The sequence below is a fragment of the Pongo pygmaeus genome, chromosome 5, assembly GCF_028885625.2.
Source record: "Pongo pygmaeus isolate AG05252 chromosome 5, NHGRI_mPonPyg2-v2.0_pri, whole genome shotgun sequence".
NCBI lineage: Eukaryota > Metazoa > Chordata > Mammalia > Primates > Hominidae > Pongo > Pongo pygmaeus.
This window is the reverse complement of record NC_072378.2, coordinates 35,201,531-35,215,574: the sequence shown is the minus strand read 5'-3', so window position 1 is coordinate 35,215,574 and position 14,044 is coordinate 35,201,531. Positions and strand designations below refer to the sequence as shown.

The 14,044-nt window shown below is 43.2% G+C and overlaps 1 protein-coding gene across 4 annotated transcripts in view; it reads right to left on the bottom strand.

Annotated features, from left to right (window-relative positions):
• The window catches only part of BLTP3A (bridge-like lipid transfer protein family member 3A), a 93,308-nt gene that overhangs the window by 38,145 nt on the left and 41,119 nt on the right, over positions 1–14,044 (bottom strand). For 3 of the 4 annotated variants that reach the window (XM_063666143.1, XM_054490955.2, XM_054490953.2), the window contains 4 exons: positions 5,825–6,014; positions 5,370–5,510; positions 4,764–4,934; positions 3,886–4,078 (listed from right to left, as the gene is read on the bottom strand). In XM_063666143.1, the coding sequence (XP_063522213.1) occupies positions 3,886–4,078; positions 4,764–4,934; positions 5,370–5,510; positions 5,825–6,014 (695 nt within the window). Of the gene's footprint in view, positions 1–3,885; positions 4,079–4,763; positions 4,935–5,369; positions 5,511–5,824; positions 6,015–10,480; positions 10,595–14,044 lie in introns of those variants that run through there. The other variant, XM_063666144.1, reaches the window with a different exon arrangement.

The following is a 14,044-nucleotide window of genomic DNA, read 5'->3' as shown; positions in this document are numbered from 1 at the left end:
CAATCAACATGAAAATAATTATTGAGGTGGTTTACACTCCTTTTTTGGTACCATATTGTAAAGTACATGGATGTGCTTTGGTCAAGGAATATGCCTAGGCAGATGTCCAGGCCTGCATGACTCAGCAAGTTTAGAGCACAGGCATATAACTCCACCTGTTATCACAGCCATGTAGCCATAACATAGGAAGGTCATCCCTTGGCCCTGTACTACTATTGTCTGTAAAAGGTATAACTGCCCTGCTGATGCTATGCTCTTGGGGCTCAGCTTGGATGGCACGGCCATCACAGCATGGCACAACTCTTGTGCAGGCGCTGGTGCCCAGAGAGAGTGAAGCTACTGACCCCTGTAAGGGAGACTGGCCGTCTGGCAGACAGGCAAGGGAGAGCCAGGAACTGGGTTGTGCCCAGAGGGAAAGAGTTAAGCTGCTGACTTTGAAGGTAAGGGAGAGCCACCCGCGCAGCTTTATGTATGCAAGCACCCGGACAAGCAGCCGGGCCAGTGTGAGAGAGCTGTTGATGAGGGAGCTGCTAAATAAAAGTATATTTCACCTGCCTACCCCCCCACAGTGCCCCCCCCCGACCGAGTGCTCTTTCAGCTATCTGCCCATCCACCCACTCCCCTCAACCTCAGCATGGGCTAGAACCTAACCCTGGGCAGGACATTTGGCGTAGTCATGGACCTGACACATATCTTCGAAATCCAATGTGTATTTTACATTTATAGAACATCTCAATTTGAATCAGCCACATTTCAAGTGTCCAGTAGTCACACATGGTTAGTGGCTACTATATTGGACAGAACAACTTCAGAAAATCTTAAAGCCCTTTCTATATTACCTAGTTCTCCCTTCCCCTTTCTCCCCAAATCCCAGAGAAAGAGTTACAAGAACTCTCCCTGATCTCTGCCCCTATACCACACCTGGGTATGGTAGGCTGAGAATTATTCCCATATTTTAAAATGTCTATCTAGACGGAGTTTTGCTCTTGTTGCCCAGGCTGGAGTGCAATGGCGCAATCTTGGCTCACTGCAACCTCCGCCTCCCGGGTTCAAGCAATTCTCCTGCCTCAGCCTCCTGAGTAGCTGGGATTACAGGCATGTGCCACCACGCCCAGCTAATTTTGTATTTTTAGTAGAGACGGGGTTTCTCCATGTTGGTCAGGCTGGTCTCAAACTCCTGACCTCAGGTGATCCACCCGCCTTGGCTTCCCAAAGTGCTGGGATTACAGGCATGAGCCACCATGCCCGGCCTTCCTTGAAGTTTTTTGTTTGGTTCTGATTTGTTTTTGGAGATGGGGTCTCGCTCTGTCGCCCATGCTGGAGTGCAGTGACACAATCTTGGCTCAGAGCAACCTCTGTCTCCCGGGTTGAAGCGATCCTCCTGCTTCAGTCTGAGTGGCTGGGACTACGGGCGTGTGCCACCACGTCCAGCTGATTTTTGTGGTTTTTTAGAGATGAGGTTTTGCGATGTTGCCCAGGCTGGTCTTGAACACCTGGGCTCAAGGAATCTGCCCATCTTGGCCTCCCAAAGTTCTGAGATTGCAGGTGTAAGTCATCGTGCCCAGTCTCCTTGAAGTTTACTAACACTTGGGATAACTGAGGGAAAAGAAGTGACAATTCCACTCAGTCTATTAGAGGTCTGGATATAAGGTAGCCACGCAATAACTCTAACTTGACTTCTTCTAACCATTCTATCTTATTGGTTTGGAGACTGTCTTCTGCCAGCATTTTTTGTGGCTTGAGATGATATTTTCAAACCCTTCTTTCACTACCTTTCTTACCCTTAAGGTGCCAAGCTTGAAACAGGATTTGATTTCCTGAGCTACTTGTTTGCCTTCTGTGTGTGTCACCAAGTAATCTGGTTCATCTTTCATCTCATTCATGTTCTTTTCAAGTGAAACGACATTTTGGGGGTCAAGTCTCTTTGGGTGTTTGTTTTATGTATATAAAAATGGATTTTGTGTTCCCTTTCCATGTAAGTACCAACTTATATGGAAACTCACAATCATAATGTAAAGAAGAAATGAAAGCCTGGTGTACTGTACTTCAAGAAGCCTCCCTGATGTACAGAATCTCCTTGTAAAATAAATAATTGCGTTGTAAAAATAAAATAAAATGTCTTATCTAAAACTTCCTTAAATTCCACCAAAAAGATCAATATAGTTTAATAAATGAATGGTAAAGCTACAGTCATTCACATCTTAGTATGGATTACAGAACTCTGGCACTTGAAGAGAATAGTACTAAACATCCGTCATCAAGCAACAGGATGAAACTGTGAATCATGTACTCTTAATTAGGACTTCTGAAAGGATTAAAAACAAAATCTAAACAAACAATAAAACCAAAAAATACCCAAAGCCTTTAGGTAACACTTGGAAGAAATAACTAAACAAAATAATACTTGTTTTAGTAACAAACTTCCAAAATGAGTGAGTGGCAAATTATTTCCTGTGGTGGCAAAAACAATCTTTGCACTGTCATTGCTCCCTTCTTTCCTTTCAGAATGAGAGTAGAGGAGGGTTGAAATCACTTCAAGATTATTTTTTTTTTTGAAACAGGGTCTCACTGTGTCACCCAGGCTGGAGTGTAGTGGCACAAATCATGGCTCACTGCAACCTCGAGCTCCTGGGCTCAAGCAGTTCTCCCACCTTAGCCTCCTGAGTAGCTAGAACTACAGGGACATACCACCACACCTGGCTAATTTTTTTTTAAGAGATGGAGTCTCACTATATTGCCCAGGCTGGTCTCAAACTCCCGGGCTTAAGTGATCCTCCCACCTCAGCCTCCCAAAGTGATAGGACTATAGGCGTGAGCCCACTGCAGCTGATCTCTGGCTAATTTTTAAATTTTTTGTAGAGACAGGTTTCGCCATGTTGCCCAGGCTGGTCTCAAACTCCTAAGCTCGAGCAATCCTCTCACCTCAGCCTCCCAAAGTATTAAGATTACAGGCATGAGCCACTGTGCCTGGCCAGTGAATCTAGATCTTATTATAAGGTAAACAAAGCCTTCAGAGAAGATAAGCCAGCAAGAGAAAAATCTATTTAATACCATATATAAGCATCAAAAACCAAGAGCTGATGGCAAAGGAGAGTTTAAAGGAAACACAAAGATAGTTTTGAAGAAACAAGCAGCAGGGTAATAAAACTTAATATTAGCCTATAATCAAGGTCCTCCAAATTCAGCCTATTGGCTCATTTGAGCCTGACAACAACTTTTGAGGTAATGAGTGAGACATCATTTAACTCAATTTCACGAATGTGGAAACTCAAACAGGTTAAGCCGAAGGTTAAGTGGTTTCCCCAGGGCTCATAAAGGAAAGCAATGAGTCAATTAGTCTTTTTCATTCTGAATAAATACAAACACATATATAATGGCAGTTGTTCTAAGTATGTCGAGATTACAACAAAACCTTGCTTGGGAAGAGAACATTTACATACAATAAATATTTAAACTGACCCAAATCTAAAAATTCTGAGGTTTCCTATAGTTGAATTTACTTTCCTAAAATCTCACCCTAGTCGTTTTCAACCTCTGATAAGCATCAGGATTGCCTAAGGAACTTTGGTGAGGGGAAAAAAAAGTTTACACTGCTTGAACTCTACCACTGAAGACTCTAATTTAGAGGTGTTTGGGGAGAGGCCCAACATCTGTATTTTATTAAGTATGACATGTGGTTCTACTGTACCCTAAAGGCTGAACAGCACTGCCTCAAACAAATAGGGCTACCACAGGAGGGCTGAGGCCCAAGGAATGCCTGTGATTAAGGGAAGCCAACCAAAGTACTCCACAATATCTTCGGAAAAGAGCCTTCATCCCCAGGCTCTGCCCAGAGCTAGACAGTGACGTGGACCACCCAGCCCAGGCTCAGGCCTCATGGGGTACCTGGCTCTCGGGACTGGCTATCATCACAAATGTGCAGGTCCAGGCGAGAGATGAGCAGATGGTAGGAGGACTCTTTCACATCAAATTTCTCAAAGTACTGGCTGAGGCGGCTGCTGCTGCTGTTGCTGTTGCCCTGGCTGTCACCAAATGCCTGGGCCCAGGACTGCTGGGCACTGGGAGCTGGTGGGGTGATCTACATGTGACAGAGAGAGAAACAGGAAGTCCAGACCCTGAAAAGATCCTTTGTAGGCTTTCTTTAAGCTTTGGTCCAGCCTGAAGAATACCACAGTTTAGCAAGATGTTCCTTCCCGCTCATAACTGTTGGCCTAGTAGCTCACTTAGGTCTGTTTCAATTATATAACCCAAAATCCAACTGCCTAATTATAATTAGTCTAACTGCTGGAATACAGTTCATAGTTCTGAATTGCCCTCCCAGCTCTCGCCCACCAGGTCTTAGTGGACTGATGCTAAAACACTTCCTCTAGGACATCTTCCCTAAATGCTCTCTTTCAGCCTATGTAGTGAGATGCCTCTTTGTGCTCTCATGGCATATTGTTTATTCTATTACAGCATTTATCACACCATACTGTAATAACTCATTTATGGTCCACCTTTCAAGACAGTGAGAGCCCCAAGGACAGGAACAAGAGGTGTATTCCATTTTTCTTCTCCAGTGGCCAGCACTGTATACTTAATACATTGGAGGTACCCAATGAACAGAATAAATAAAAAATCAGAGGTGCAGGCAAAGCCTATGAATACCCAGAAGTAAATGACAAATTTCCCAAATAAAGTCTAGATTCCACCTACATTAGTATGAGTTAGGTCTGGCCTACTGAGTCCCTAGCCCCACCAAGGGTGTCTGTTTTATCTCTAACCTGTACAGGTTCAGGGGCCAGGCTCTTTCTTTGCTGGGCTGACTTCTCCATGGCTTCACTCAGTGACTCTGCATACTTCATCATAGCCTTGAGCTGTGAGTCAGTTAGCACCCAGAGCAGGTCATCCAACAGGAACATCAGCTTGGAGGATATCACATTGCAATCTTTGGTCTGAGGAAGCCACAAACAACATGGGGTTTATCACCTCATATCATTCCAACTTTCAAAGTGACTGTTGCCCAATCAGTTTCAGAAGCGGCTTTTCAATCTCCTATATGTGAAAGTATCAAGCACTTTGGAGAGACAATTTCTTATAAAACTACTAAAGTTTCCTTAATTAAAAAAAAAAAAAGCAATAGTCAACCGCCAGGTGCCTATGTCAGTGTCCCTACATACGGGTAAAAATTGCAGTTTCCAAAACTAAGAAAACAGGAAGGTGGAAACATTCTATTACTAGAGGATGTTGGGCAACACTGATTTACAGGCCTTCCCCTTCAACTGTCATTCCAAGGCCAATAACATTCCAAACAATAAGGGAATACCAAATCCAGGCTGTCTCATAGAATAAGAGATGGAAGTTTTCATGAGGCCAGAGAACACACTTACTCTTCTTTTGAGGGCTATTTGGATCCTGCCTTGGTTCGTAATAAGCCTCAATGGAGTGGTGACTGGGTCCTGATCACCATTGTCTGTAGCATCTGCCTCAATTCGGAGTGTTTGCCAAGTTATTTCCTTAAATGTTAAAACCTGGAAGGAGAGAAAGTAAAATCCCTTAATCCTGTGAATGAAATTAACCAAGAAGCAAGAAGTCCAAGGAAAAAAGACTGGCAAGGCAGAGACTCCCAGCACTCTCAGTTGGGATCCCACCAAGAAAAAGCAGTGAATTGGGGATCCATAATTGAGGAAAGGATGTAGCAGTAACACTGGACAGAAAGGCCTCTGGGTTCCCAGGAATGGGGAACATTTGAGGAAATCCACAAAATGGGAATAATATCCTTTAAGAATTAGTCCGACTTTGAATCTTCCCCCATTCTCTCCCTTCACAATGATGGGGCTGTCACCTCTCCTCGGCGGGGGTCAGTGATGCGGGTAAGGCGAAGGTCACTCTGCTGCCAGTTGGGGTTGACACTATAGCCCTGGAGCTGCCACAATTCAAAAGAAGCGTGGAAGGCCTTGGAGTGAATCTTGATGGTGATAGAATTGACAATGATGAACATCCCTTCCACTACCTTTTCGGCAAAGCCATATTCACTACAATAAATGAGGTAGACCAACAATCAGAATCATGGGAGACTTTCTGCACAGTCTTCATATTAGATGTTTAAATTATTTTATAATGATAATACAGTAGTCTTTTTTTTTTTTTTTTTTTTTTTTTTTTTGAGACAGGGTCTTGCTCTGTTACCCAAGCTGGAGTACAGCGGCATGATCACAGCTCACTGCAGCCTTGAACTCCTGGCCTCAAGTGATCCTCTCATCTCAGCCTCTAAAATAGCTGGGATCACAGGTATGAGCCAGCCACTGTGCTTGGGTGCGGTACTTTTTTTTTTTTTTTTTTTTTTTTTTTGTTGAGACGGAGTCTCACTCTGTCACCAGGCTGGAGTGCAGTGGCGCGATCTCGGCCACCTGCAATCTTCACCTCCCGGTTTCAAGGTATTCTCCTGCCTCAGCCTCCAAAGTAGCTGGGAGCCATGCGCCACCACGCCCAGCTAATTTTTGTATTTTTAGTAGAGACGGGGTTTCACCATGTTGGCTAGGATGGTCTCAATCTCTTGGCCTGGTGATCTGCCCGCCTCGGCCTCCCAAAGTGCTGAGATTACAGGCGTGAGCCACCGCACCTGGACAGTACTTTCTTTAATGAGAAATTTTTTTTAAAGAATGGAATAAAAGAGGAAGAGCCGACCTTGAAACAATCTCCCTCCTGTTAGAAAGAATAAATTGATAAATCTTTTTATAGACCACAAACTATCTAAATATTCAGATAATGTCTGCGAGGGGAAGTATAACTACAGAAAAGAGACATAGGGTTTCCATAAAATCTTCAAAGACACGACAGCAAGACCTGGTGTCAAAAAAAAAAAAAAAAATCTTCAAAGATGGAGCATACTCTGCAAAGGTAGTGGAAAGAAAAGTAGTACAGTCAGGTGAATAAGAGGTTCAAAATCAGTCCCACCTTGACCCTGTCAAATACAGTCATCCCTTGGTATGTGAAGTTCCAGGAGCCCCCAGTACCATCTCCTATACCAAAATCTGCTCAAATCCCACAGTCAACCCTGAGGGACCTGCATATATGAAAAGTCGACTATCCATGTGGGTGGCACCCTGCAATATTCTGATCTGCATTTGGTTGAAAAAAATCCGCATATGCATGGACCCATGCAGCTCAAACTTGTGCTATCCAAGGATCAACTGTGCTTCCCAAAGAATATAGCTACACTTCCACAATGAGAGGACAGAAATGGCAAAAGGAGAGGAATGAAGGACACAAAGTCCCTCTAGATGTGAAGAAAACAGCAATTCTTGATATGCAGGTGAAATCACTGCTCATTACAAGAGATAAAAGGAGGTCTGAAAATTCAAACTGAAAAAATATATATATTTGGAATTTATGTCACCAAGAACTAATATCCCTAATATATAAAGAACTTCAAAAACCAGAGAGAAAAAAGAGCAAGAGCCTGATAAAAGTGGGACCAAGTATGGACAGCTCACAGAAGAAATAAATGCAAATAGATATTAAACATAAAGAGGCTGGGCACAGTGACTCACACCTGTAATCCCAGCACTTTAGGAGGCTGAGGTGGAGGATCGTTTGAGACCAGCCTGGGCAACAAAGGGAGATGCACTCTCTACAAAAACTCTCTACAAAAAAATTTAAAAATTAGCCAGGTCATGGTGGTGCATGCCTGTAGTCCCAGCTACTTGAGAGGCTGAGATAGGAGGATCACTTGAGCCCAGGAGATTGAGGCTGCAGTGAGCCAAGGTTGCGCCACTGCACTCAAGCCAGGGTGACAGAGTCAGACCCTGTCTCAGAAAAAAAAAAAAAAGAAAAAGAAGAAAAGAAAAAAAGCTGGGCACAGTGGCTCACGCCTATAATCCTAACACTTTGGGAGGCTAAAGCAGGCACATCACTTGAGCCTAGGAGTTTGAGCTCAGCCCAGCAACATAGTGAGACCTGGTCACTACAAAAAATAGAAAAAATTAGCCAGATACGGTGGTGCATGCCTTTGGTCCCAGCAACTTGGGAGGCTGAGGCGGGAGGATCACCTGAGCCTGAGGAAGTCTAGACTGCAATGAGCTGTGATCGTAACACTGAACTCCAACCTGAGTGACAGAGTGAGACCCTGTCTAAAAAAAAAAAAGAAAGAAAAAAGGCCGGGTGCAGTGGCTCATGCCTGTAATCCCAGCACTTTGGGAGGTGGAGGTGGGTGGATCACGAGGTCAAGAGATTGAGACCATCCTGGCCAACATGGTGAAACCCCATCTCTACTAAAAATACAAAAATTAGCTAAGCGTGGTGGCACACACCTGTAGTCCCAGCTACTCGGGAGTCTGAGGCAGGAGAATTGCTTGAACCCGGGAGGCAGAGGTTGCAGTGAGCCGAGATCATGCCACTGCACTCCAGCCTGGTGACAGAGTGAGGCTCCGTTTCAAAAGAAAAGAAAATGATCCTCAACCTTACTCATAAATCAAAGCTATGCTGAGAGTCACTAGATTTATGACAAAGGTGACAGTGCAGGGGAAAAATAGTTTTTTCAATAAATGGTGCATGGTCAGTTTGCAGATATCCATAAAGAGAAAAATTAATATTGATGCCTTACCTTCATCAAACAACAACAACAAAAAATCAGTTCCAAGATGGACTAGAGATTTAAATGTTAAAAGCCAAACAATAAAACTTTTAGAAGAAAATATAGGATACTCTCTTCCTGCCTTAGGATAGAAAAAGAACTTAAACAAGATACCAAAACTGCTAACCATAAAGTGGAAAAAAAAAGATACACTAGACTACATCAGAATTAATAATTTCTGTTCAATAATAAAAAAAAATTAAGAGTGGGCCAGGCGCAGTGGTTCGTGCCTGTAATCCCAGCACTTTGGGAGGCCGAGGTGGGTGGATCACCTGAGGTCAGGAATTCGAGACCAGCCTGGCCAACATGGTGAAACCCCATCTCTACTAAAAATACAAAAATTAGCTGGGCGTGGTGGCAGGCGCCTGTAATCCCAGCCACTCAGGAGGCTGAGGCAGGAGAATCACTTGAACCCAGGAGGTGGAGGTTGCAGTGAGCTGAGATTGCACCATTGCACTCTAGCCTGAGTGACAAGAGAGAAACTCCGTCTCAAAAAAAAAAAAAAAAAAAAATGAAGAGTGATCAGTATCTTGGTATTCTGTACAGAGTAGAAGATATCTGCAACACATGTATCTAACCAACTACTTGTTTTCAGAATATATAAAGAACTTCTACAAATTAATAAGAAAAAGACAACTCAAAGATAAATGAGCAAAACACTTACACAAGTGCTTTATGAAAGACAATATCCAAAATTCCAATAAACCAATCATCAGAAAAATATAAATTAAACCATAATGTGATACAACTACACACCCACCAGGATGATTAAAATGAAAAGATAGACAATACCAGATATGGAGCAACTAGAACTTTTATGCAATGATAGAGGGAAAACTAGTACAATCACTATGAATAACTATCTAGCAATATTTACAAAAACAGAACCCATAACCCATCAATTTTACTGCTAGGTATATAAAACAGAAATGTGTGATATATACACAAGAAGGTTCACAGCAGCACTATTCTCTTTTACTACATATTTTTAACTTATATGCAGGAAAATTCATTCTTTGTGGTGTATGGCTTTGTGGGTTTTTTTTTTTCCCTGCCGAGACAGAGTCTTGCTCTGTGACCTAGGCTGGGGTGCAGTGGTGTGATCTCGGCTCACTACAACACCTGCCTCCCAGGTTCAAGCAATTCTCCTGCCTCAGCCTCTGGAATAGCTGGGATTACAGGCGCACGCCATCACGCCCGGCTAATTTTTTATTTCTTTTAGTAGAGACGGGGTTTCACCATGTTGGCCAGGCTGGTCTCGAACTCCTGACCTTGTGATCTGCCCACCTCGGCCTCTCAAAGTGCTGGGATTACAGGCGTGAGCCACCGCACCTGGCTGGCTCTGTGGGTTTTGGCAAATACATGGAGTCATGATTGACCACCAAAGTCATCATAGAGAAGAGTTCTACAAGCCTGTAATCCCAGCATTTTGGGAGGCTGAGGCAAGTGGATCACCTGAGACCAGGATGAGACCAGCCTGGCTAACATGGCAAAACCCTGTCTCGCTAAAAATACAAAAATTAGCCAGGGGAGGCCAGGCGCGGTAGCTCACGCCTGTAATCCCATCACTTTGGGAGGCCAAGGCAGGCAAATCACAAGGTCAGGAGTTCAAGACCAGCCTGGCCAACACAGTGAAACCCAGTCTCTACTAAAAACACACACACACAAAAAAATTAGCGAGGCATGGTGGCAGGTGCCTATAGTTCCAGCTACTTGGGAGGCTGAGGCAGAAGAATCACTTGAACCTGGGAGGCGGAGGTTGCAGTGAGCTGAGATCGCGCCACTGCACTCCAGCTTGGGTGACATAGCGATACTCTGTCTCAAAAAACAGAAAAAGTAGCTGGGTATGATGGCAGTGGCACGCACCTGTACTCCCAACTACTCCGAAGACTGAGGTGTAAGAATCGCTTGAACCTGGGAGGCAGAGGTTGCAGTGAGCTGAGATCGCATTGCTGCACTCCAATCTGGGCAACAGAGCAAGACTCTGTCTCAAAAAAAAAAAAAAAAAGAAGAAGAACCAGAAACTAGAAGCATCTACAACAGAATGGATTGTGGCATATTCAGGTAATGGAATGGTATATAGTAATGAGGAAGAATGAACTACAAATATATGTAACAAAATGGATGTCTCTCACAAACATAATGTTAAGCTAAAGTAGCCAGACACAAATGAGTATATATTTACCTAAAACAGCCATGTTGTAGTATATAACAGTACTTTATTCCTTTTTAAGGTTATGCTTGAACATGCCTGAACCTTGAAAACATTATGCTAAGTGAAAGAAGTCAACCACAAAAGACCACAGTATATGATTTCATTTATATAAATGTTCAGAATAGACATAGACAGTAGATAAGTGGTTGCCTAGGGCTAAGGCAGGGAAGAATGAGGAGTGACTGCTAATATGTATGGGGTTTCTCTTGGGTGATGAAAATGTTCTAAAATTGATTGTGGTCATGGTTGTACATCCCAGTGAATACAGTAAAAACCACTGAATTGTATACTTCACATGGATGAATGTTATGGTATGTGAATTATATTTCAATAAAGTGTTTTCTAAATTATGCTGGCTTGGCTTCTTTGGTTTTCTTTTTTTTTTTTTTGAGATGGAGTTTCGCTCTTGTTGCCCAGGCTGGAGAGCAATGGTGCAATCTCAGCTCACTGCAAGCTCTGCCTCACAGGTTCAAGCAATTCTCCTGCCTCAGCCTCCCAAGGAGCTGGTACTACAGGCATGCGCCACCACGCCTGGCTAATTTAGTATTTTTAGTAAAGATGGGGTTTCTCCATGTTGGCCATGCTGGTTTCAAGCTCCTGACCTCAGGCAATCCACCTACCTCAGCCTTTTAAAGTGCTGGGATTACAGGCATGAGCCACTGCGCCCAGCCAGCTTCTTTGGTTTTCTTGTAAAAAAAGAAAGAATAAGAAAAAAAAATTATGCTGGCAAAATATGAAGTGACTTATGAACAAGGCCATTTATTGCTGAACCATGTTTAACAACAAAAAATCTGGAAATAATCCAAATATCCATCAATAGAGAACTGGCTAAACTATGTTGCCTCCAAAAGATAAGCATATTCTACAGGTACAAAAAGGAATATAGAATATTTCTTCACACTTCTATGGAGTGATCTCCAGGATATATATAGATATAGATATAGATACAGATATATAGATATACACATTTTTTTTTTTCGAGACGGAGTCTTGCTCTGTCAACCCAGGCTGGAGTGCAGTGGCGTGATCTCGGCTCACTGCAACCTCCACCTCCTGGGTTCAAGCAATTCTCCTGCCTCAGCCTCCTGAGTAGCTGGGATTACAGGCGCGTGCCACCATGCCCAGCTAATTTTTGTATTTTTAGTAGAGACAGGGTTTCACCATGTTGATCAAACTGGTCTCAAACTCCTGACCTCGTGATCCACCCACCTCGGCCTCCCAAACTGCTGGGATTACAGGCGTGAACCATGTAGTATGCCCGGCCTTCCAGGATGTATTTTTAAATGAAAAGAACAATGTAGAAGAAGTATTTAAGATATGCTAAATGTTGTATAGAAAAAAGGTGGGACAATACAAATATATATATACAGTACATATAATGTGCCTTGTTTCACAGTTGTAACTTCAGAGCTGCATAATTTTACATAGCTAAAAATAAATTTAAAAACCATCTAAAACTTAAACAAATAAATGAACCTTTCTGTATGTCAAATTGCTACTCAACCATATAAAGAATGATTTCAAGTAATCCCAGCATTTTGGAAGTCCGAGGCGGGAGGATCACTTGAGGTCAGGAGTTCGAGACAAGCCTGGGCAACATGGTGAAACCCCATCCCTACTAAAAGTACAAAAATTAGCCAGGCATGGTGGCAGGCGCCCATAATCCCAGCTACTTAAGAAGCTGAGGCAGGAGAATCACTTGAACCCGGTAGGCAGAGGTTGCAGTGAGCCGAGATGGTGCCACTGCACTCCAGCCTGGAAAACAAGAGCGGAAAAACTTCATCTCAAACAAAACAAAACAAACACACAAACAAAAACAGTATTTTGACCATACATCCCTAATGGGATATTTCACAAGATTAAAACACACACACACACCCTGATACTGCATTCAGTAGTAGTGTTATTGATAGTTATATTTGTTTTTCTGAAATTTGAAAAAGTAAATCATTTATGTTACTGTTGATAGGAGCCATGACTCAGTGTATGAATTTAAAAACCACTATTAAATCCAGAAAGTTATCTCAAAATCCTCTTTTCTTTTATTTGAATAGAGAAATATCAGGATATTATCATGATTTATTTTTCTCTTTCTTTTTTTTCTTTTTTTTTTTTTTTTTTTTTTTGAGACAGAGTCTCACTCTGTTGCCAGGCTGGAGTGCAGTGGCACGATCTCGGCTCACTGCAACCTCTGCCTCCCGGGTTCAAGCAATTCCCCTGCCTCAGCCTCCCGAGCAGCTGGGACTACAGGCACGCGCCACCATGCCCGGCTAATTTTTTGTATTTTAGTAGAGACGGGGTTTCACCATGTTGGCCAGGCTGGTCTCGATCTCCTGACCTCGTGATCCACCCGCCTTGGCCTCCCAGAATGCTGGGATTACAGGCGTGAGCCACTGAGACCGGCCTATTTTTCTCTTTCTTAAAAATACCTTTTTCCTAGCATTGGACACTGAAAAGGCCTTAAAGCAATGAAAACTCAATGAACGCAGTTTTGCAGACAACAGTCTCTAAATAGCATTTCTCACTAAATGGAATCAGGGCTCCTTGGAGAGATGTCTGAGTTCAGGTCTAGGGTAAAGTTGTATAAAAGAATCCTCAAACATCTTATTCTATCTAAAAGCAGAACGATTACTGGGGTCTTGTCAAAAGGACACAGGAGCTCACTTGGAAATGCTCTAACTAGCCAAAGATGGGGAGATACGAACATCAAGAAGAATAATGACTGTAAAGGTATGACATACAAAAAAACATATATAAAGAGTAAATGTATGATGTAAGGCCAGGCACAGTCGCTCACGTCTGTAATCCTAACACTTTGAGAGGCCAAGGCGGAAAGATCACTTGAGTCCAGGAGTTCAAGACCAGCCTGTGCAACATGGTGAGACCCATCTCTGCAAAATATTTAAAAATTAATTGGGTGCAGTGGCACATGCCTGTATCCCCAGCTATTTGGGAGTCTGATGTGGGAGAATCGCTTGAGCCCAGGAGTTCAAGGCTGCAGTGAGCCGTGACCGCACCACTGCACTCCAGCCTGGGTGACAAAGCAAAACCTTGCCTCAAAAAAAAAAAAAAAGTAGGATGTAAAACACGTAACATGTAAAAGCATGTAGGCCAGGTGTGGTGGCTCACGCCTGTAATCCCAACACTTTGGGAGGCCAAGCTGGGTGGATCATTTGAGGTCAGGAGTTCGAGACCAGCCTGGCCAACATGGTGAA